The 26,147-nt window shown below is 36.7% G+C and overlaps 2 protein-coding genes across 2 annotated transcripts; one reads left to right on the top strand and one right to left on the bottom strand.

The window, feature by feature from the left end:
• The first annotated feature begins 816 nt into the window (after positions 1–816).
• Positions 817–1,501, top strand: LOC111902354 (uncharacterized). The gene has a single exon (XM_023898200.3). The coding sequence runs from the start codon at positions 864–866 to the stop codon at positions 1,242–1,244; it is 381 nt and encodes a 126-aa protein (XP_023753968.1). The 5' UTR covers positions 817–863; the 3' UTR covers positions 1,245–1,501.
• A 400-nt stretch (positions 1,502–1,901) lies between these two features.
• On the bottom strand, positions 1,902–24,578 carry LOC111902355 (truncated transcription factor CAULIFLOWER A). The gene is made up of 8 exons (XM_052764169.1): positions 24,195–24,578; positions 3,178–3,259; positions 3,022–3,086; positions 2,823–2,922; positions 2,704–2,745; positions 2,564–2,605; positions 2,348–2,430; positions 1,902–2,215 (listed from the first exon to the last, which is right to left on the bottom strand). The coding sequence occupies exons 1-8, from the start codon at positions 24,377–24,379 to the stop codon at positions 2,095–2,097; spliced, it is 720 nt and encodes a 239-aa protein (XP_052620129.1). The 5' UTR covers positions 24,380–24,578; the 3' UTR covers positions 1,902–2,094.
• Positions 24,579–26,147: the final 1,569 nt, after the last annotated feature.

Genomic DNA, 26,147 nt, shown 5'->3' with positions numbered 1-26,147 from the left:
GTAACTTCGTTAAAACATATGCTATGTTTACTATAGTTAGCTATCAACACCTCTCTGCAAAAGGATATGACTATGTTATGAAATGTATATTTATCAGCATAAACGTTTACCTCAATGTATATTATGGTGATGTGTCTGCAAAAGCTACATGATATTGTACATATTGATGGTGTATCTTATCCCATGAATTCGGTCTTAAAGTTAAGTAAACTCAAAAATCACAGCACTTGTGATTCCACTCATTTGTAGACATGTCTAAAATCCATGATACATGAATCATTTGATTGGAAATGTAAATGTAGTCATGAAATGCATTTGCTTAGTTAAGATTCCCTTAATAAATATTCAAGTGCATTACAAGGTTGCATGTATGGATAATGTTCTTTCGTGGGTTATGTTTTGAAGAGAAGCAATAATGAATCTCATAAAGTCATTAATATTAACAGGAGATGACGTGAGATTTGTTGTAAATGAATAAAAAGAAAATGAATCAGGAAGGTAACCAACTGTTGCATTTGTTCTCATTTGGTCTCTTTCCTTTTTTTGTACTCAATATATCATCGAACTTATTGCTTGTGTGAACCATAACCCTTTGACCGACTATCACAGGTCAAAAGTCGGTCATAAGGATTATGTTGAACACAAGCAACACGTTCGATGGTATATTAAGTACAAAAAAAATAAAAAAATAAAAAAATAAAAAATAAAAAAAATAAAAAACAAACGCAAATGTTAGTTACTCTCAAAAAGTCATTTTCCCTTAAATCTTATTATTTATTTACTTTTAATAGTATATAATCGTTTAATTTAGTTGGCGATACCATTTAGCATACGTTGTTACGAACGTGTATGCCTTGATAAAAATGGGTCCCGCCGATCAACGTCACCTGCTCCGATTAGCTTTATCTTGCCGGAAAATCTCTGCTCAGGTAACCAACTCCGGCACCGATTCCATCGTCGCCATGGCCTCATCCACCGAACAAGAATTCATGACTCATTATCGATCCAAACTCACTACGTTTCCCAGGTCACACAAATTTTGGGACGCCAAGATCGCTTCGAGAATCGGTGAAAAACTAGGGTTTCGGCTCAACGACATAGGCATCTCCCACCTCGAAATTGACCTCGCTGAAGAGCTGTCACGCCCGATTCATTACCGGAAAATGGTCGTCCCGTTCTTTCACTCCGTCAAACGTGCTGGAATTAGCGTCTCTGGTTCAGAACAACTGGAATCCCAGCCGTAACAAAACCTCAAAATTTATGGAAGGGAAGGTAACTCAAAGTTCAAACGTATAGAAATTTTGTACTTCAGTTGAACCAATTGTTATTGTTTGATAATAAGTCTGTATAACAGTAAGTTACTTTGTTGTAATTTGTTATCGTTGATGTTCATCAACAACATCTGATATGAAATCAATTTCATTCCAAAAATTGTAATTGCATAAGCTAAGATTACCAATACCAGCAGTGTTCAATGAGAATATTATTCATTCGACTCTCATATACATATGGGTTAGAACTTAGAAAACCGATAGACATTCTTCCATTCAAGATAGTGAACAAGTACAAAGGTAATGAACAGAGCAGTGCCAAATGATGACTCACAAGTCACAAATTGTTTACAGTTTTTTTGGCTGCTGTTAATTCAAGAACATTCATAATTCAATCATGTCAAATGTAACATTTTTCTTTTTTGATGTTTACGTTAGAATTGAATTACCGGTTTACGTATTATCATCATTTACAAATTACCGATTGATGCTATTGGTTTTGATTTTGGTGCATACTGCATATGATTCATTTATTTATAAAAGCAAAGGATCGCATATAGATTATTAGGCAGATGTTTAGGAAAATAAAAGGTAAAATATGAACGAGGTGATATTTGTAACAAAAAAACAAATCAAAGAAACAGAGACAATGAATTATATGCGACTAGACTCCAGCAATTAAAGAAATTGTAAATTACAATATCAATACATTTATTATTATTACAACTTATTGTATATACAGGTACAGCTCTATTTTTTGCATAATATTCATAAGACTCCAAAAATCTTTGCTTAATATAAGTTATAAATATATATATGTTACTTACTGGTTTATGTATTGAAGCATCCAATGAGGCATAACGGGTAACGCTTGATCTTGTCTCCTTGTTTCTTCCATTTTAACATTACCTCCTCCTATCTGTGCATGTGTCTCGTACATCTCACTGCATAATACCCATTTTCATTTCTTAGCATCAGATATATATATATATATATATATATATATATATATATATATATATATATATAATGTTATTGACAAGATTTATTAACCCCCAACTTAAAATATAACCCACCCGAGGTTTAAGGTGCCTATGTTGTCATGAGTTTGGGCTTGTGGTTGTGGTTGGGGTAGTAGCTCTTTCTCCTTTTCTTTCACCTGCTTAATTTTTTAATGTACATTTACTAATTTAGTAAATTGAAAAAAATAATAATAACAATAATAATAATAATAATAATAATAATAATAATAATAGAAGCCACAAGCCAAGGGTAGTTAAGGTTACTGTTACCTCCTTTGAGAGCACGTTGTTTTGATCTTGCAATGCTTTGTCCTTTCATGTGTTCAAAAATCAAAATCATATTTTCAGTATTGATTTGGTCAGAATCATATTTTCACTATACATACATACATACATACATACATACATACCTTTTTTTGGAGGTCAGAAATGGTTTCAAGCATCAACTGATTCTGCAAATAATATAGAGCATGATTAAACATATATGGGTTGAAAATTTGGAAGGGGAATTAATGTTTTTTTTGGGTACCTTTCTTAACCTAAGGCGTCTAAGAGCTGTATCGAGTTGCTGTTCACAATTCTGAAGTTCCTTGAGACTCAATGAATCAAGGTCTTCTCCCATTAGGTGCCTGATATGTCATATCACATCATTCATTTATTGTATCTTTGATTGAATAATGAATACAACACCATGCATTTTGGTTATAATTAAATAGATAGATAGAGACCTTTTGTTTTTCTCCAAGACCTCAATTCTAGCCTTCAGTTTTGCATGCTCCAAACTCCAGTTTTCCTAAAAGTAGTAGACCACATAAAATTGGTAAAAAGAAGATGAAAAATGATTGAACATATAGAAAAGCATGCATATGGTGATGGTTGTGTACTTGTGTTTGATGAGTGGTCCCTTCATTAAGCTGCCTTTCTGTGTACGAGTGTCGATCATACCTCTCAAGGATGCTTTCCATTCTGTTGTTTGCCAAAAATGTGTCAAAGTTAATTATAAGTATCCGAAAAAAATTTCCAAGAAAAATGAAAACGCGTTTAGTTCGTCTATTTTTCTAAATTTTTCATGGAAAATGAAAATTTTATGTTTTCTAAAATTACAAAGAAGTTGGAAAATTTTAGAAAACCTATAATCATTGTTTTCCATATTTTTCTAATTCCAATTTTTTTCTAAAATATAACACATCCACTGTCACTCCATCCACCTCTACCTACCACCACCTTAACACTCCACCTAAAATTTGTTTTCTCTAAATTTAAACAAATAATTTAGATAAATAAATTAAGAAAATTAATATGCATTTATTATTGCATTTAAATAGTATATGAAATTAATAAAACAGAAAAACCATAAATTGATATATGGAATAAAAATTAATTCACAATAACCACAAAATAACATTTGGTAAATTGAATGAGAGTGTGACAAGTTACAAAAAAACATTCATTTATTAAAGTAGATTACAAAATGTCATTTTAGTATATAAGATCATAACAAAAATTACCTTAGGTAGTCTCTCTCTCTCTCTCTCTCTCTCTCTCTCTCTCTCTCTCTCTCTCTCTCTCTCTCTCTCTCTCTCTCTCTCTCTCACACACACAAGCACACACACACAAATTATTAATTACATATGTTGCTACCAGCAGTAGCACATACATGATTGATTGTTCACAAAAGTGGTGCAAAGTTCCTAATTTTGGTTCCACCATGCATCCATGCTGAGTTCCTAATTTTGGCTGAATAGGTAAGGATATGCTACTCGGTGTCATCTATCTCCTTACCAATTGGATACTTGTTCAACATCAACTGAAAATTGCAATACCTATATATGATTTGTAAGACTTTTTTTTTTTTTTTTTTTTATAATTTATGTGTGGGTTTGGCTGTGAATGCTATCAAAGTTATGCCTAGGCGATGTCTGTGACTTCTAAAATATGGAACAAGTATACACTAGAAACAAGGCATGTTTGTCGAATAAGGTTGAGTGAAAATTTTCACATTCCTCCTTAAAAATGAAGATGTTTGTTTTATTGAAAGATATAAAACATGTAGATGGATGATAAACAGGGACCATTTATTATCGTGTGGTGTCTAGAGTTTCTAATGCAGATAGATTGCTAGGATTTTTTTTCATGTGATGACTAGGATTGATAATGTATCTCATGAGTCAAATCCCTAGGGTTTATTACAATGATTGTATGATAGCTAGGGTGGTGTATTGTTTTGTTGGTTTATGAATACTATGTGAACTATGGTTAGGTGATATAATTTCTCCCAAATAAATAATAATAATTGTCCAGAAACAAACAAAGATATATAGATATCAACAACAGTTTCAAGTATCAACACTTGATTTCAATTATGGAATTAAGAAAATAAATCTAGGATTATATTGCATACAACAACATCAACATTAATATATATATGAATATTATATATTACATAAACATATATAGGATTATATTACATGAAAATTATATATGCAACAATGGATTTTGAAGAAGTTAAGATGCTTGAAGGCAACATCGTCAACGTTACTAATTATATATTCTCATGTTATTTAGTCAATGAGAACTCTAGCTTATAATAATAGTGAAGAAATTGAAACATTTATTCTATTCCGCGAGTAATTTGACTTAATTTACTGGATTATAAGAACAGATCTTGGGATATATAAAAGAAAAGAAACAAGTTTTCTGTGGAAGAAGAATTTAAATTTGACGAATTTTACAAATTAATAAATTGGTGAGGAAAGAAAAAGAAAGATTATCTTTTGATATTAGTGCAGTTTGATTTCTAAAAAAAATAAAAGGTATTAACTCAGATAAGAATGCATACGAAGTAAGATACGCATAATTAACTTGGATACGAAACTTATAAAGAGTTTATTTAATTTAGGTTTTGTTTCAGAAAATAAAAAAGGAAGTCGGATCAGAATTGAATGTTCTATTAGGTTTTAGTTTTTTGAGCTGCTGTATAACTAGCAAGGTTGATAGAGTTTTATTTAGGTTAGGTTACCCATTGTTACTGGTTTTTCTACTTTAACGTCTTAGTTCCAATGATTAAATGATATTAATTGTTAGATATGTTCTAACGATTTAACATTAATTTCATCCGAAACAAATCATCAAAAACAGTTGAGATGTTAACAATCTATCTGTTGTATTCTTCTTCTTTTACTTTTGTCCCAGATTACTCAAGATAGCTAATTTGATCAAACTGAAATAAAATATAACTAATACAATTATAAATATAAATAAGTAAAGGGCAAGGTACATAAGGATGCAATATACTTTGATTATACCAATCTATACAATCTGCTTTCTTTTACCGTTTAATGTAACAAACTTTATCATTTTCTATATTTAATGTAACACGTTACATAAAATGGTAAGTTTGTTATATTTAATATTAAAATTTTGTAATTTATTAAGTAAATGGTTAGAAAAAGTATGTTGATTGGTAAAAATAATAAAACTATCTTGCATTTTTTTTTGTAAAATTAATTCATACGTAATTGATGAAAATTTATGGGCTCGTGGCTGTAATGAACCATGATGAATGATCCATGTTTTTTTTTTGATAAAAGGATTTCCCCAAGACTTAGGGCCTGTTTGTTTGCATCTTAATACCTCTTAATAAGGGGTAGGTTTGAATCTTTAAGATTCAGACCGTTTGTTTACCTCTTAAGTTTTGGTCTGAATCTGAATTTTAGCACTTACCGAATCAGATTTGATACTCCATCTGAAAAAATAAAAGACGCTCTATGCCCCTTAACCCCAAAACACATTCTCTCTTTCTCGCACCCATCTCCTCCTTCTCACCCACTTCTTCTCCCTCACCGATCTCCAATAATCGTTCGCTTCCTCCGATCTACAACACCGCCTCCGACAGCAACACCGTTTCCGACATTGTTGTCGGCAGCCAAGCCCTTCAGCTCCCTCATCGACGCCGGTTCTCTTCCACCCCTTTCTCCTCATCCTCCTCTGATTTTGTCTGCATCCATTCGATCGGCAACGTCGCCGCCGCCGCCGACTTTGCATCCGCCTCCGGTTGCTTCACCTATGCCGCCTTCACCTCCGGTATCTTCTGCAGGTAACATATTATTTTTCTCTTGTTATGTAATTCAAGTTTAATGCTTAAAAATCTAGTGTGTTTCCCCTGTAATTCGAATATCAGAGAATCATTACTTAGAGTTAGTTTTGGTTCAGTTTTGATTTATGATAATGTGTTGATTTCTGAAATATATGGGGTGATTTTTGATTTTGTGTTTATTTGGTGAAATATATTGCTGAGAATGTGTTACTAGTTGCTGATTTGTTCTTTTTTATTGATAATGTGTTCCTAGTTGTTAATATAAGTTGTTGATTTTCTTTATTTGCTAAAATATGTTGCGGATCTTGTTGTTATGTGTTGAAATGTTGTTGACATATATTGATCTTTGAAATTTGATACTGTTGTTGATGAAATCATATGCTTTGCTTTTTTTCCTGAAATATGATAATGTTTTGCTGATGAAATCATATGCTTTTTGGTTTTGCTTGATGAAATATGAATATTAGCATGTTATGGATTCACTAAATGAAAGTACAATGTTATATATTGAACAGGTGGTGTCTATTAGTGGAGGATATTTCATACCCACAAGCTTAAGGAGTTCATTAACATTAGATTTGTTATGGATGGAGATGGTTCTAAAAGATTTCACAAAACAATGAAAGCAAGAGCTTTGGGTATAATCAAGAAATGATTAGTGTTATGTTTGATTTGGATTTATGATCTAATCTAGATTTTATATGGTGTTTGTAAATTTTTTATAATTATTCAAGAAGTTGATTCGGTTATTTTATAAAAAAAAAACGTTAAATTTAGCAAAAATAACATAGAAGGGTAAAATGGTCATTTTTGTAATTCAGCACTGCAATTCAGAGGTTCCAACCAAACAACATTTGAAAATTCAGATCTTAAAAATTCAGACCCTCTTTGAAATTCAGACCTCTTAAAAATTTAGCTCTTATAAATTCAGATCCTGCCAAACAGCCCCTTAATATTCTTACTCCTAATTATTAGGGATAAAACTCCTCCTAATGATTACAGACCCGAACCGAAGATGATGGTTTTAAAATTGTCGAGTGGAAAAAGTCTCCTCTTGAGCAACATGTGTTTACTAGACCAAAAACATTAGAGTGTCTTCAATAGTTAACCCATGTTATAATTTAAAATTATTGTCACCTCGTTATCTATTAATTTTGACCTCTAAATAAATGACTTCTCTAGTGGTTAAAGTTATTTTAATAGTTTTTTGTATAACTTTAACTAATTTACCCTCTTCTACCTAAAATCTTTTATAAAACATCTAATTTAATTAATCTTTTTTTAAATACAAATCATATCTTAATATGAAACTATATAATACAACTATATCAAGTCTTTATATATATACCTAAAATATGAAAAATTATTATGTTTTAGTTATAAAAATACAATAAAAACATTGAAAATATTATAAATTAGTTATACAATGACATATGTTTAAAATGAAAGGGGTTAAATGTACAAGTTATAATACTATATTAACCATTCAATATATATTGAGTGGTCAAAATAAAAAAGCAAAAAAGTTGGTTGCTTAAATGGTTTTAAGTTGTCATTTAAAAAAAGTAAATAGTAATACACTATAAAAAAACGTCCAATTGAAGATGCTCCAAGGAAGGATGTAATAATAAATAGGGAAAGACACAAACAAATTCAAAGGAGTTCCTTCATTTGATGATCTTAGTTAGAACATAGTTGAGGTGAGGTCCAACATAAGTGAAACAACCATGTTCGAGTCTCACATCGACTAGACACGATCTCATTCACTTTTATATGCTTTGAAGTTGTTAGATACTTTTACCATGTTACTTTATATCGTTTTGCATCATTTAATTTACATAATCATAAGAAATTCATGCATTTCACAACATTTTGGTATTTTCTTAAATCTAATGTACGATTTACTTTGAGTGATATGGTTTGATTTTAGGTTGCGCGACGCGAGGGAAGTTTGTGTTGTAGTTTACTTCAAGTGTTATGGTTTTCATTCAAGGTTGCGAGATACAAGGGAATGGATTTGTTAGTGGTTTTATTATCATCTATCCATTTGGTATAGTTAGAATTTATATGAGTGCTAAATAGGATCAAACTCTGATCTAATTCAAGTGGATACAGAGTGCACACTTGGATTAGGCGAGTATGATCTTGAACACAACAAAATACAAGGTAAGGGGGCTTTGTAGGGTCTAACAGGAAACATCCTAAAACCTAAACAAAATTTTGGATCATAAGTCTAGTGGAAAATCATGACCAGATTATGGAAAAGCCTAGTTCATTGATTAGAACAGAGAAAACTAAAGTTATTGGACAACTACCTTGGGTTTGGATAAAGACAACTCAAGCTTCTAGAATGCTTCCATTGTTGACCAATCATGTTGCCTCAAACAACCATCTTGCTTTGGTCAACATCTTGTTTGGTCAGTAGCTTTTCTAGGCAGTTTGAGGTACCTGATGGTTATTTTCCAAAAATTGATTTTAGCAGCCTAAACTACTATTTCGTCATAATTCACACTTTTGGAGCTCTTCTTAACTCCTTTAGTATTCATACACTCTCTAGCACATTGATTTCTTTTTCGTGTCTGAATCTAGAAGTGCCTTTGGTGGATTATTCTAATTTGGATTTGATGCAACACTTAGATAAAGTCAAAATATTAACTACGGAAAGTGAACCTACACGATCCATCAAATATCCAAGAATCCCTTAATCATAAAATCACCATTTTCATACCCAATTTCGAATAGGAATTAGGGTTAATAAACTAGAAAATAAGGAACATTGTGGGTTGATGGGTGAAATACGTTCGGAAGAAAAAGAAAAGAACCATAAAGGTCAAAACTTGGTGTGCATGTATGTGCCAAATTTACAAAGAGTTGCACGTCCATGCCACTTACACATGTTGGTGATTTTAGTATCATTAAACATTTTGCTATAGTGATTAACTCAAGAGATAATAAGTTCAACTTTAGCTATAACACGACATTAGAGGTGTGGTGCGGACATTTGGATAAGCTAATATAAACTCAGGAACCGGGGGTCCGGGTGCATCGCCCCTGGTGGGGTTCCAAGGGGCATTGCCTCTGATTGGATTATAAGGGAGCAAGGTTATAAAGACAGAGCCAATTGTCATGTATTTTGGAAACATACACAACTTGCCGCTAAAAATCATTGAATTCAACTGACTAGTGTCTTCATAAGAGAAAGAATTCAGTGGTTGCAGATAATCTTCTATATATCATAAAGTTACTCTGCCAAAATCTTGTCTTGAAGCACACCAAACGAAAGCAAAGTAGTTTATGTTTTTGTTTTGGATTTTGCCTAGAATCTATATTCCATTTTTCTTAAGGTATCCCAAGTTTGAATTCGTGTAACCCCGGAAATAGGATTGAATTATAGATTTTTGAAAAGTGTTTTTAACACGATCCACATAATTATCCAACTCTTGTTGATATTTTGAACCTATATATATATATATATATATATATATATATATATATATATATATATATATATATATATATATATATATATAACACATCCGTGACAAGTGATAAAATACTATATACGAAACTTGCCTTCATTTTGCATAATTGTGTCAGATTTGGTTGTAGGCTTCACCTATGCAGCTAGTTGTTGATTGTGCTTTTGGTAATTTTTGTAACTCTTATTTTTGTAGGTTAGGGAGACGAATATGTTTCTAGATTTTGTTAGGCAAATTTTCTAACTAAAGAAGCGATTTATTGGTCCAAAAAACTTCCTTTTTTCATATTTGTAAGTCAACTTTGTTGCATTTCATTGTTTTATCTTAATTGTAGAAGTCACAAAGCCGCTAGATGTGACAAAGAAACATCGGTGTTTGATGCTTTGTTTTTAATTCTTGTGCGGGATGATTAGTTTATATGTGTTCATATGTTCAATTCGATATTTATGTCGTAAATAAATTAGATTATTAATGTACAAAATTAATTTATCAAGAAGTTCACTGAGAATTTGATATGCATGTTACATTACCAAATTTAAAGTATATTATGTTGAATTAATGAATATTTATTGGTTAAATTATAAAAAGGGTTATCATGGCTTATTCGTTACTAAGAAAACTGTAAATTTGGTCCATTTGGTTGTCAATGTTTTACGGTTTCAGTCCAAAAAAGTTTGGACTTGTACCAATGGTGCAAAATCGGATACCTTTTGTGGTTTTGATCCCTACCAAACTTGAAATGATTTTTTTACCATTTAGTTAATTTTTCTATTTTTATTTATTAATTCAATGTTTTATTTATTTAAAAAAATAGAATATAAACCCACCCTACCATACCCATCCACCCTACCCTACCGGTTACCAGTCCCCCTGTAACACCCCGGTTTTCAGGTATTTTCAAATTCATCAATTGGTTTTAAATTATGTCATTTTTGGTCCTTGGATTGGAAGGAAATGGTCATGGGAAGCCCTAGTGGCAGGATTGTAAACTTGATGCAGGATGAGTACGCTAAGCGTACTAGGGCGTACCCTAGTACACTGGGTGTACTCATGTCCGAGTGAAACCCTAATTTTTAGGGTTTGTAGGGTATTTAAGCATCTTTATGGATCATTTACCCCCATCTTTTCAGCCTCCAAGCCCTTGAGTCGTTTTTGGTAAATCCTAATCCCATAAGAGTGTATTTTGAGGTAAAAGTGTGTTGTTTGTGTGCTTAAGAAAGAAGGAGTTGCATCAAGGAGCTTAGAAGTTGAAGCAAGCTTGTGTATCTTGGATCATCACCTTCTTGGGAAGCTCCAGAAGGTAAAAGGTCTTCACATTGATGTTTTGTTTGCTTGGATCTCATTTTGGTGACTTTATGTTGTTCTTATTGTCCCAAAAGTCCCATTTTTATGCATGTTTGGTGTTGTACGTTTTGAGTTGTCCTTGTAGACCATAGGAAGGGTTCTAAGCCATAAAAATGAGGTCCCTTTAGCTAGTTTGGCGCCATGCTTCTTGTAGAAGGTCTTAATGGATTAAGACCTTCCATTAAGAACTTTTTGGACGTGGAAAGTCATAAAGTTGGGAACTTTATGACCCTAGTATGCCTCTGGACCTTGGATCTGAAGTATGAGCTCAAGTGCTAAAGCCATTAAGCACTTAATGAAGGAGTTGGTATTGTGAGGGTACGCCCCGTGTAACATCCTGTTTCAGATCGTCTATGATTAGGGTTCGTGGGCTGCAACCGGGCATGAGGAGGTCTCAGGGTTGTGATGAGTTTCTAGAAGCATAGGGCATCTCGTCACATTTCCGTGGGTTTGAGGTTCATGGGAATTGGGGTTATATCGAGGAAGCGATGGAAGTTTGAAGTTGTGGCAGGTTAAGTCCCTTATTTGAGAAAGGTGGCAGCCGAGTACGCTGGGCGTACATATGTGTACGCTTAGCGTACTTATGTGCGTGATTTTCAAGCGGAGCCACCTAGTACGTTGGGTGTACCATAGGATACGCTAGGCGTACTAGGCATAGAGTGAAACCCCTAACTTTGGATGTGTCCCTATATAAAGAATGAGATGGCCTCATTCTTGGCCACCATCCTCAGTCTATAAACCATCTAAAACCCTAATCCTTCGTTCATGGAGCTTGTGAGTGCATTTGAGAGCCTTGAGTGGTTTTGGTGTGCTATTGGAAAAAAGAAGGAGCTTTGGAGAAGGAGTGAGAAGTCCAGGCCTTGGATTTGAGCATATCTGAGTTAGAAGCTTATATAGATGTATAAAGCCTCAATCTTTCTCACTCTTTTGTTTTGAGCATTATATTAGAGTATTTTAGGGTTTTGGTCCCAAAAGGTGGAGACTTTATGAGATAGTGAGCTCCAGAGTCTATGATCAGCCCCTTTGAGTGTGATTTGTGGTGTGATGACATAAAAATCCAATCTTGGTCGTTGAAATCAAGCCATGCATGAGTTATGAGCTTTTTGAGATAAGGGAGTGAGTGTTTTCGGTGTTTGTGACATTTCTAGCCATGCAAAGGCTTAAAGTCGCTGACTTTATGGAGAAAGACCCATTAAGGAGTCCGGATCTGGGATTTGAGTTAATGTCTTAACTGATTAAGACCAAATGAGTAGAAAGAGTAAATCTGGGGAGTACGCTGAGCCTAATTCTTGTACGCCTCGCGTACTGCCCTAGTGTCCCCGATGGCCAATCTGGATTGTGAGTACACTGAGCGTACCAAGGGAGGTACGCCCCGCGTAACCTCACTGTGGACTTCTGGGCTAGGTCTCATATTAGGCCATAAGTGTTGGGCCTGGAGTTTGGGCTTGTTGCAATAGAGTTTTGGGCCAGGGGATTATAGATAAGCGCTTTGGGCCCTTGTGTTGGGCTTGCCATTTAGATTTGAGAGTTGGGCCTTTGGAGAGCCCATTTATTATTGGGCCTTGGTAATGGGTCTTAGGTTGTTGATGGCCTGGTTAGTAGACTTTCTTTAGACCTAATGAGTGAGATTTTGGACTTAGTTTCTAATTGATTTAATTGTGGGTTTGGCTCAGAGATAGAGATCGGTGTGCAGCAGTAGCGTTTATAGGGGTTGTTCATCATCTGAAGTGAGTCTTCTCACTATACTTACCATGAGTGGTATTTTTGTATAACTGAGATGTCCTATGTGCTTACATTGTGTATTGTGATATCTTGCATTATTTCTTTGTGGTTTATGTTGTGTATTATTCAGAGCTTATAGAGTTAGGACCGGAGGGTCCATCAGAGTTGTGGGACCGGAGGGTCCCACAGAGACACATTGACTGGAGGGTCTTAATGTGTTATAGCCTCGAGTGACTACAGAGCTGTGTGTGGTATATTGGTGAACTCACTAAGCTTCGTTCTTACTGTATTATGTGTTACGTGTTTCAGGTTTTTCTCAGGATCGTGGGAAGGCACCGGCTCAATTGTACATACCATGGAAAGAGTTATGTTTTGAGGATCTTGGATTATTAATCAAACAATTATGGGTATGCATTTTGTAAACTAAATAAATGAGATTTTGTGAAATGTGTTATGAGAATTATATGATTTTAAAATGAAAAATTTGTTTGGAAAATTACGGTGTTACACCCCGCATACCCGGTCAGCCACCCCAATGGTGGTCTCTACGAAGCCTTGCGTACGCTGAGCGTACCACCAGGGTACGCCCCGCGTACTCGCATGGATCAGCCCATGTTGAGTTACCTCGAGTGGGTTGACTCGGCTGGGTTGATTCAGTAGGTTTTTGGACTTTGACCAGTTGACTTTGAGTTGGACCATGTTTGACCAAGTTTGACTTTTGAGGGTATTTTGGGTATTGTATTGCTCCGTGTTGTAGCTCACAAACCCTGGAGAAAACCAGATATGAGCTGAGGACCGAGGAGGGCATGCCAGACTCATGCTGAGGGCTCATGAGCATTCTAGATACGAGCTGGTGGCCAGGAAGGGCATGTCATACTCAATCTAAAGGCTTAGTGGTATTCATTCTGAGGACTGATCAAGCCGGGGAGCAAGCCAGACATAAGTTGTGGGCCAAGGGCAAGCTAGACTTATGATGTGGGCTCAGAGGTTATCAAGTCTGTTAGTTATGGACGCATTGCATGCTGTTATTGTATTTGTGCTATTTGTATGTGTATTGGTATTTTGGGGGAACTCACTAAGCTTTGGGCTTGCAGTTTTGGATTATGTTTCAGGTACCTCAGAGGATCGTGGAAAGGCGAAGGCATGATCGTGCATCTCCTCGAGTTTTGATTCTATGATTTTAGGAAAACTCTGATATTAAACCTGTTTTGAAAACTATTTGTAAACAATGATGATTTATGGGTTGTTTTTAAAAATTTAAATTTTCATGAATTTTTTGGATGTTACAAGTTGGTATCAGAGCTCAGGTTTGAGTGAATTGGAGGAAGACTCGTGTGAATCCAGTCTCAAACTAAGAAAAAATATTTTTAAATGATTTTTCAAATGGTTTTCAAAATAATTAAGGAAGATGTGATGTTTGCGATCAGCCGGAGCCAGTAAGTAGACCCCAAAATACCATACAATTATTTGATATTGAGATATGTTAGAACAACATGCTAGTGATAGGCTAGGGATCTTTAGGATTTTTGGATGATAGAATAGTCTGATTATATGGTACCTGATAGCCTAGGGTTTTCTCTAATGGAATTGACATCGTTACTGTAGTTGCTTAGTATATACATCATGGTCATGCATAACTAAGATTCTATAGTCTGAGAATATTTGATCTAGCCTTATTTCCTATTCTTATTTGATGAAGGGCTTAGGGTAGGATCAAATATTCGACTATCTATAGGGTCCAGTGTTATGTATGGTTAGCATACACGAGTGCAATAGGGTTGGTAGAAGTTTTGTGGATGAGTTGTGTGGGGTCAGCCAACCAGTTGCGAGATGATTAACCTTTCCTCTAGGGAGTGGGGATTGAGTGTCTGTTTATGCTAGCGAGTATTGTTAGGGTATTGTGATGATCCTCAAAGACAAATACGGGTAGGTGTGGAAGGTAGTATGGGCCCGTACTACTGAAAGCACATGACCCGTACGCATATCAAGGATATCACGACCCCTAGGGATTTGTTAGGAGTTGGTTCCCCTGTTATGATATGCGTTTTACCTGATATCCTCATGGTTTATTTTTCAATATGGTGATTACACGTCGATTTGAGACCGGGTCTGGGTTGGGATCAGGAGTTAGCCATCTGGGTGAGTCGGCTGCGTTAGATGGCAGGATCAGGGAGATCCTGTAGGAATAGGTTGTTGCTCATTTCCCTCAATTGCCAGAGATGTTTGGGTATATTAAGACCGCCATGATTGAGTACTTTGATGAGCGTTATGCTGCTTTGTCTAAGACTGCTTTTGCTGCAACCACTGCAGCCGTTGCAGCCGCAAGAGTTGGATCGGGTCGGGTTTTTCAATATCGGGACTTCGATAATACGAAGCCCCGACTTTCGATGGGGTGCAAGACTTGATCATCGCCATGTGGTGGCTATCTGATGTGGAGGGATGTTTCTTAACTTGTTCTTGTCCAGATGACCAGAAGATCAGGTGCGCTCTAAACCTTCTGAGGATCGGAATGAAGGATTGGTGGAGGCTTGCTACTAGTTATATTATGCTAAGCAGAGAGCTGCTGTGTCTTGGGAGCAATTCTCTGAGATGTTCTGCTCCCGATATATACCATTGGTGGAGCATGAGAGGTTGGCCCAGGAGTACCTGGATTTGAGGCAGGGTTTTGAGATGGTAATGGAGATCACTAAGATGTTTACAAAGAGGGCTGTGTTTTGTCCGAGGTTTGCTGCATCCTGCTCAGATGACCCGCTACTTGAGCATGCTCAAGACGGAGATCAGACAGTTTGTTTCCACCCAGTGCTATGGTACTTGGTTGGAGATGCAGGAGGCCGCCAGGCGGCGTGATATTGAGATTGATTTGCAGACGAGGGAGCAGAGGCCAGCCTCGATGCAGTCGCAGCCTGCGCCAAAGCGGTTTAAGACCGTTAATGTCAGATCTGGGGGCTGAAAGGGCAACACTTGTGGGAAGTGCGGCAATGTGCATGAGGGTACTTGTCGATCGTCTTCTAGGTACCACAATTGTGGCCGGCAGGGCCATATGGCGAGGGATTGCTGCCAGCAGGCCCCAACACTCAGTTCTAGGATATGTTATCATTGCGACCAGTTTTGACATGTGAAGGCCAACTGCCCATCGCTTGATGCTAGGCCAACGCAAGTTCCAGCGCCAACTACTTTGAGGATTACTGATGGGAGTCAGTGTACGGTGGAGCCCCCGAGGGCTCGAGGTCGCACTTTCCAGCTTACTGCCGAGGAGGCCAGAGCAGCTCCAGATGTTGTGACTGGTATGTTTCTATCTCTTATTTTGTTGATTATGTTTATGTTATGCTTATCCATGTGCCTTTGTTAGGTATGTTTCTAGTGAACTCTTTGTTTGCTCTAGTGTTGTTTGAATCATGTGCGAGTTGGTCATTTTGTGTCTCGATCATTTATCAGAGAGTTTGATATGCCCATTAGGGAGTTAGAGTGTCTGTTGCGAGTTTCTATCGCCAACGAGCATGGGGTTTCTACATCATCAGTATATCAGGGGTGCGTTTTGGAGATCTTTGGGGTGTCTTATCAGATCGATTTGATCCCTATCCCCATGGGGGATTTCTGCATGATTGTGGGTATGGATTGGCTGATCCGTTTCGGTGCTATGAATGATTATGAGGTCCAGTGTGTGGTAGTTCGAATCCTAAATGGGGGAGAACTGGTTATCTATGGAAAGGGCATCAGGATGGGTTCAGGGTTTTGTTTTTCAGGCAGTGCTCGATAGTATATTCTGCACGGGTGTGCGGGTTATTTGGCTTATGTGCTGGATATGCGTGTGGGGGGTCAAGTTTCAGTTTCAGAGGTCTCGATTGTCAGGGAGTTTGCCGATATGTTTCCAGAGGAGTTACCTGGTGTGCCTCCTGAGAGGCAGGTCGAGTTCAGGATTGACCTCGTGTCAGTGTGGCCTCGATTGAAAAGGCACCGTACCGCTTGGCACCGCCTGAGATGCAGGAGCTGCTAGACAAGCAGTTCATCAGACCGAGCAGTTCTCTGTTGGGGGCGCCGATTTTGGCGTCAAGAAGAATGATGTTTCACACTAGATGTGCATTGATTACTAGGAGTTATAAGTTAACGATGAAGAAGCGTTATCCCCTTCCGTGGATTGATGACCTCCTTGATCAGTTGTAGGGTGCATCTTTGTTCTCCAAGATAGATCTGAGGTCCGAGTATCATCAAGTCATGGTGAGAGAAGAGAACGTGGAGAAGACCGCGTTCCGAACTTGTTATGGGCATTTACGAGTTCGTGGTGATGCCATTTGGGCTCACCAATGCGCCTACAATATTTATGGATTTGATGAATCGAGTACGCAGGTCGATGCTCGATCGTTCAATTATTGTATTTATTGATGATATATTGGTATATTCCAAGACCAGAGAGCAGCATATTCGTGAGCTTCTGGGGGTTTTGAGGCGAGAACGACTTTATGCTAAGTTCTCGAAATGCGAGTTTTGGTTACAAGAAGTTCAGTTCCTTTGACATCTCGTTAACCAGGACGGGATATTGGTCGATCCGGCCAAGATCGAGGTGGTGATGCAGTGGGAGGTTCTGAAATCTCCCTCGAATATCAGGAGCTTCTTGGGGTTGGCAGGATACTATCGGGGATTCATTCAGGATTTCTCCAAGATTGCAGTACCCCTCACTCGTTTGAAGAGGAAGGGAGTGGATTTCCGATGGGGCCTTGAGCAGCAGGCAACGTTTGAGACCCTTCACCAGAGATTATGTGAGGCCCCAGTTTTAACCCACCCAGAGAGAATTGAGGATTTCGTGGTATTTTGTGATGCTTCCATCACTAGTTTGGGAGCAGTCCTCATGCAGAGAGCACGAGTGATAGCATATGCTTCGCGGCAGCTGAATCCGCACGAGGCGATGTATCCTATGCATGATCTGGAGTTGGGGGCAGTGGTTTTTGCCCTCAAGATTTAGAGGTATTATCTTTGCGGGGTCCGTTGTACTATCTAAACAGACCACAAGATTTTGAGGCATATTATGGATCAGCCGAACCTGAACATGAGGTAGTGCAGGTGGCTGGACGTAGTCAATGATTATGACTACGAGATCCTTTACCATCCGGGTAAAGTGAATATGGTGGCGGATGCTTTGAGCCGCAAGTCGGTTGGGTCTTCAAATGGGGTATCGTGTATGAGGATATCAGTGGATTCTCTGCTTTTAGGATTGATTAGGGAGGCTCATGCCGAGGGTGTTTGGGAAGAGAACTGGAAGATAGAGAGGATCATAGGTGAGATCGCCAGATTCGTTCCGGATAGTCATGGATTGTTGACCCGTTGTGGTCAGGTCTGGGTTCCGATGTCTGGTGGGGTCAGACAGATTGTATTAGAGGAGGCTCATAAGTCTCGTTTTTCTATCCATCTAGGGGCCACTAAGATGTATCGGTATCTGAGATTGAGCTATTGGTGGTCGTGTATGAAGAGGGAGATCGTCTAGTACGTGGAGAGGTGCATGACCTGCAGGATGGCCAATGATGAGCATCAGAGGCCGCATGACAAGCTGCAGCCTCTGGAGGATCCTATGTGGAAATGGGAGCAGATTTCGATGGATTTCATCACCAAGTTGCCGAAGACAACAAAGGTTTTCGATGCAATTTGGGTCATTATGGATCGATTGACCAAGAATGCCCACTTCCTTACGATTCGGGAGAGTTCTTCGGCCGAGAAGTTGGCTGATGTGTATATTAACGAGATCGTTGCTCGCCATGCGGTTTTAGTCTCTGTTGTTTCAGACCATGATGTTCCGTTCACCTCTTGTTTTTGGCAGAAGTTCCATGAGGAACTGGGCACAAGGTTGCGTTTCAGCATAACTTATCATCCGCAGACTGACGGCTAGAGTGAGCGGACGATACAGACCCTTGAGGATATGTTGCGGACCTGTGTCATCGATTTTGGTGGGAGTTGGGACTCATACCTACCTCTTGCGGAGTTCTCCTACAACAACAGTTTTCACTCCAGCATTGGTGCTCCGCCTTTTGAGCTCTTGTATGGGCAGAGATGTCGTACCCCGGTTTTATGGGGCGAGGTTGGTCACAGAGTTATGGGGCAGACCAAGGTGGTCCTTCAGACTACGAAGATGATTCATCAGATCAGGCAGAGATTGCAGTCTGCTCAGAGTCGACAGAAGAGCTATGCCGACCGGCGCCGATCTGAGTTGGAGTTTTAGGTCGGTGACATGGTGTTACTGAAATGTCTCACTTTGGAAATGTGTGATTCGCTTCAGAAAGAGGGGATAATTGGGTCCCCGGTATATTGGGCCGTTTTGGGTTATTGTCAGGGTTGGCAATGTTGCGTACATATTGGATCTTCATGAGGAGCTTAGTCAGATTCACAACACTTTCCATGTTTCGCAGCTGCGAAAAAGTGTATTGGATGAGGATGCAATGGTTTCCTTAGATTATATTCAGGTGGATGAGCGTCTGAACTATGTTGAGAGGCCAATAGCTATTCTAGAAAGGAAGGTAAATTTGTTGCGTAGCAAGGAAGTACCTTTGGTAAAGGTACGATAACAGCACCAGAGGGACTCCGAGTGGACCTGGGAGCCGGGGGCTAAGATGCGGGAGCTTTACCTAGATTCGTTCTCTGCAGCAAACTGCGAGGACGAAGTATAGTTCAAGTGGGGGAGAGTAGTAACACCCCGTTTTTCAGGTATTTTCAAATTCATCCTTTGGTTTTAAATTATGTCATATTTGGTCCTTGGATTGGAAGGAAGTGGCTATGGGAAGCCCTAGTGGTAGGATTGTAATTTTGATTCAGGAGGAGTACGCTAAGCGTACATGGGGGTACGCTAAGCGTACATGTGGGTACACTAAGCGTACTAAGGTGTACCCTAGTACGCTCGGCGTACTCATGTCCGAGTGAAACCCTAGTTTTTAGTGTTTATGGGGTATTTAAGCATCTTTATGGATCATTTACCCCCATCTTTTCAGCCTCCAAGCCCTTGAGTCGTTTTTGGCAAACCCTAACCCCATAAGAGTGTATTTTGAGCTAAAAGTGTGTTCTTTATGTTCTTAAGGAAGAAGGAGTTGCATCAAGGAGCTTAGAAGTTGAAGTAAGCTTGTGGATCTTGGAACATCACCTTCTTGGGAAGCTTAAGAAGGTAAAAAGTCTTCACCTTGGTGTTTTGTTTGCTTGGATCTCATTTTGGTGACTTTATGTTGTTCTTCTTGTCCCAAAAGTCCCATTTATATGCATGTTTGGTGTTGGATGTTTTGAGCTGTCTTTTTAGACCCTAGGAAGGGTTCTAAGCCATAAAAATAAGGTCCCTTTAGCTAGTTTGGCTCTATGCTTATTGTAGAGGGTCTTAATGGATTAAGACCTTGAATTAAGGACTTTTTGGACGTGGAAAGTCATAAAGTTGGGAACTTTATGACCCTCGTATGCCTTTGGACCTTGGATCTGAAGTATGAGCTCAAGTGCTAAAGTCATTAAGCACTTAATGAAGGAGTTGGTTCTACGAGGGTACGCCCCACGTAGCCTGGTGTACTCCCCGTGTACCCAGTCAGCCACCCCGATGGTGGTCCTCTGCGAAGCCTTACGTACGTTGAATGTACCTCCATTGTACGCCCAGCGTACTCGCATGGATCAGCCCATGTTGAGTTCACTCGGCTGGGTTGACTCATTGGGTTTTTGGACTTTAACCAGTTGACTTTGAGGTGGACCATGTTTGACCAAGTTTAACTTTTGAGGGTATTTTTGGGATTTTGATGGAATTGGTCACTTGGTGGGTGTAGGCATTGAGTAGAGAGATGAGATTTGGAGTCAACCCTAATCAATTATATTCAACTTGTAAGGTGGGTTTTCCTTACTATACTTTCGGATTGAAGGCACCAAGGCCGACCCATTGGTTTGATAACCTGATTTGTGGATATGCTGAGTATGGAATAGATATGCATGCTAGTTTTGATATGCTAGTCTGGTAGATCTGTAGGACTACCTGTGATACCGTCTGTTTATTTGTATATGATATTATCTGTTATATGTCGACATATTGTGTGGGCTGGGTTAAGGTTGTACTGCTCCGTGCTGTAGCCAACAAACCATGGAGCATACCAGATGTGAGCTGAGGGCCGGGAAGGGCATGTCAGACTCATACCGAGGGCTCTTGAGCATTCCATATACGAGCTGAAGGCCGGGAAATGCATGTTAGACTCGTACTGAGGGCTTTGTGGTATTCAGTCCGAGGACTGATCAGGCCGGGGAGCAAGCCAAACATAAGTTGTGGGTCAAGGGCAAGCCAGACTTATGATGTGGGCTTAGGGGTAATCAAGTCTGTTAGCTGTGGACCCATTGCATGATGTTATTGTATATGTGCTATTTGTATGTGTATTGGTATTTTAGGGGAACTCACTAAGCTTTGGGCTTACAGTTTTGGGTTATGTTTCAAGTACCTCAGAGGATCGTGGGAAGGCGAAGGCATGATCGTGCACCTCCTCGAGTTTTGATTTTATGATTTTAGGAAAACTCTTATATTAAACCTGTTTTAAAAACTATTTGTAAACAATGATGATTTATGGATTGTTTTTAAAAGTTTAAATTTTCATGAATTTTATAGATGTTACACCCCTTTATCTCTTTCTTTGTGATTCAACACACACACACACACCCACCGATAAACTTGGGGATGCACCTAATAGTACCATCACCCTTCTATCAGGAGCCACCACCCTTCTTGTGAGAGCTAGGGTTTTCAGACACTTCTCCCCTACCTCTCTCTCAGATCTGAAAGCCCATACAAACACATCTCTCTCTCTCTCTCTCTCTCTCTCTCTCTCTCTCTTTTCTTCATCTTTTCCTGATTCAACACACAATGATGAACTAGATGAAGATCTTGGTTCATATTCAATACACACATACTCCAAAATCAACACACACAATCACACAAAAAAGCCAAAAATTAAGGGAAGAAATATCAAATAAAGGTATCCAAATTTAACACAAAACCTAGTTGAATAATAGATGTGATTTGCCAAATATTCTAATAAACTGGAAATAAAAATCTGATTTGTCAAATCAAACTAACTAAAAATGAATCTAATTGTTAAATCAAACCAACTCAACTTAAAGTATGGAATCCAACCCTCATTCATTCCGATGACTTTTTCCCCCTTCAACCCTTCCTTCTCCGGCAAAACATATCCACTAGCACCGTACTTTGGCCTCATTAATCGATTTGGTCTCTATCGTTTAATTATCAAAAGAACATTCACTTTTGTTACTGTTGAAAACGATGAGTGAGTAGGGCGAGATTTCAATGGTTGTGTGTTGAGGAGTGTTTAGGGTTCTTGAGAGAGAGAGAGAAAGAGAGAGAGAGAGAGAGAGAGAGAGAGAGAGAGAGAGAGATTTTAATTATGAAAATATAAAAAAAAATGAAAAACAAATTAATGGAAAAATAAAATTTTCAAGTTTGACGATGATCAAAATCACAAAAAAAAAATCTCATTTTGAACCATCGATGCAAGTTTTTACTCTTTTGGATTGAAACCATATAAAAATATAAACCATAAAAGGTATTCATGGAAAAAATATGGGCACGTAATTTCTCTCAAACATCTAAAATACATATACGATCAACTTAGCTACAAGTTAGTAAACATAAGATTATAATAAGCATAATACTTACATAGCCAGTACCAAAACAGTGACACTATGGTCATGGGTAACTATATATCGGAATCAATGCACCTTGGAGAAAGTTTGAAGTAAAAATGTAAAATAGCATCAATTTCTGTACATTTACTTAATGCATATATTTAGTTGGCTGAATTGATTTTTGGAACGTACACTTCATATTTTCATAGTTAATATCGTGGTACAATAATATACATGTGCATGTAATTGCAAGCTACTTTTAGGTGCAACTGACACTACACCATGCATACCACTTGATTTTAGATATTAAATGAGTTACATTATTGATCATACACGTTTTTTTTATGTTTCAAAAGAATTAGAATGAAATTGAATTTGATTTGACTATGTGTGATTGGTTAAAAAGAGGTGGAGTGAAAATTGAAATGAAGTTTGGAATCAGAATGTAGATTATAATATTAAACGATAAAATATATAATTAAATATAGGGATTAGCATCAAATTAATGCACCCCAGTAATCTCCAATTACCCAATTTTTTCAAGATAATGTGCCTAAAAAGATAATGATAAAAGCAAAAAGGTATGCACTAGTACCTATGTTCTATAACGCACAAAAGCTGTTTCACTGATTTTCTATGATTAGATGAGAAAGTCAAGAAGTTGCTTCATTGTATATGACCATATTTGTGATCTTATGTGCCAAGTGAAAAACAAAAATATTATTAGATTTCAAAGACTAAAATTACATATAAGTTTAAGTGAAAGATCACAATTATATATTATACTCTAATTATACTAAGTATATACTACATTAGATATCTTAGTGAAATCAAAAGGCTATGACAATCAGGTTAATTAAAGACTAAATTAGACCTGATTTGGGTGAAATACAAATTTATATATAAAGAATTAATTTAGAATGTCAAATTATGTATCTTCTTTAATTAGCTTAGAAATAGACCTGAATGACTATTTTGGTTTAGGAAATATTACATCAACAGAAACAGAAAGCCTTTACGACTCTTTTGAACCTTGAAAATGATGCAGAACTTTTAATAGAAACTAGTACCATGTTCTGAATATATATTTTTTAAGAAAGAAAAAACAAAAAAAGGAAGATAACGACTAATGAATTACCTGAAATCACTCAACCTAATTGACCAATTTAGTTATCCAATTGGTTTCTTAATTTTTCTGTAAATACTACTTGATCACTATCGTAAACCCTAGCTAAAACTCCATTACGAATAACCAGCTGTGCTCGATCATAGTTTCTTTTGCATGTATTTGTGCTTAAAACAGGCCTTTTATATATTAAGCTTGCTACTCGAAAACATCACTAGTCAAACTAACCAATCAATCAAATTGGTCCAACTAATCCGGAGTTACTGTCGATGGTTGAAATAAACCCAAACATATACATATTAGTATAAACTTGATGATGATGAAGATCGATTATGAGATGAAGTTGATATTAACGATTTAAATCTTCATCTCAGCTTATCCTACTTGTTTTCTAAACAAAATAACACTAATTAACAGGAATCATCAAAGTCGAACAAATCAATCGTTTTGGAAGTAATAAACTTAGGGAAGCTGCGAGATAGATAGATTAGAGAGAAGTCTTACGAAGCATCGGAAGCGTACTCGCAGAGCTTTCCTTTAGTGGAGAAGACGATGAGAGCGACATCCGCTTCACAAAGCACTGAGATCTCATGAGCTTTCTTCAACAATCCAGACCTTCTTTTGGAGAAAGTGACCTGCCGATTGATTTTGTTTTCGATCCGCTTCAACGTCACTCTTCCCCTCCCCATTGATGATTGATCGATCTACAGATATTCAGAATCTTCTTCAATTCACCCACACCACAACCACACGAAATGCAATACACACACATATATGTATATATATATATATATATATATATATATGTAATAAGTTGTAACTAACCAACAAACACCACCATCAGGTGTGTTGTTGCGCTGCTGTGGTGGAAGAATATCTGGATTTACCAAGTTTGGAAAATTCTTATCACCTACTTATAACCCGCCCCAACATTTTATTCTATTTTTATTTATTATTTTTTTTTTTTTACCAAAACTATCAATTTTTAAATGCTACGTAAATAGTAACTGGTTGTTTAAGAAAAAGTAAATACACAACCAATACAATTACAGAAGTACTGATTAACATTTTTTTATGTTTTTTTACTTGACTTAACTATAGAGTTACAGTTTGATTTAATGAGAAACTCATGAAAAATAAGAATTTATCTTTATAGATTAGAACTCAAATATTTTTCCATTCATTTTTTCAAATGTATTTTAACTATCATTTATTCAAATAACACTTAAATAATAAAGACGTTTAAAATTTCAATTATATAATATAACCATTTTAATTTTATAAATTTCATCAGAACTACTTTGCATTAATAGTATCTACCATATTTTAAATAAAGATTATGGCGTATTTATTCTTTTTCAGTTTATGTACAAAATAGTTGTTTTTCCTAAAATAATTGTTTTTACAAATATGACACCACATTTTATTTTAGGACCGATAACTTTATTACGGTTTTAAATATGATTTGCATAATTTTTGGACGTGTTTGGCAAAAGTAGCTGTTAGCTGGAAGTGAGTAGCGGTTAGCTGGTAGCGGGAAGCTGTAGCTTTTATTTGTTATATAAATGTTTGGCAAAAATAACTGGAAGCTTTTGAAATTATAAAATTACATAAAAGGACAATTGATTAAAAATAAATAAATATATAAATATATTTTTAAAGGTAATTATAGAAATTGGTTTCAAAAGCTCAAGAGCGTTTTGTTAAACGCTACATGAAGTAGGTTTTAGAATCGGAGCGTTTTATTAAAACTAAAAGCTAAACGTTCATACTGTCAAACGAAACTTTGAGTTTAAACGAGAGCGTTTTATCAAAAGCTAAAAAGTAAAAGCTCTCAAACGCTTTCAAAAGTTTCGTGTCAAACACGCTATTTGTTAGTTAAATAAAATTAATATGTAAAATATCATTATATAAAGTCATAAATATAGAAAGAAATAAACACTATTACTACTATATAAATAAGAATTGTCTATTTCCAGTATATATTTTATTTTTTATAGTAAAATATAATTTGTATATTTCTAAAGAAATTTTGTATTTTTAAATGTCTTAAAATTGATTGTTTACGGTTACTGGGAGGATAATAGCTATATATTAAGGCATATATTAATATTAAATATCTAGAGTGAAACAAGAATCTTTAAGAAAACGCATTTATGGTAAGGTGGTATTGGAAAACCAGAGTGGTATAAGGAAAAACGCTGTCTAATTATGATTGGCGGAAGGACAGTTAGACGCTGAGGCTGTCTGGTGTGTACGAAGCCACATCGTACACACGCGTGTGACATCTCCTTTGTTTTTCTTTCATCAATCCAAATGTGGGCATCTTATTGTAAATTTATAATAGGCGTATAAAAAAAAGTTCAAAAATAAACAAATTCTTTTTAAGGTTTTTGAATTTTATTTTAAATAGCTAATAACTAAAATATTTTTCAGAAACCATTAATTTTGTAAGAG

The sequence above is a fragment of the Lactuca sativa genome, chromosome 5, assembly GCF_002870075.4.
Source record: "Lactuca sativa cultivar Salinas chromosome 5, Lsat_Salinas_v11, whole genome shotgun sequence".
Lineage (NCBI taxonomy): Eukaryota > Viridiplantae > Streptophyta > Magnoliopsida > Asterales > Asteraceae > Lactuca > Lactuca sativa.
This window is presented reverse-complemented; position numbering and strand designations above follow the sequence as displayed.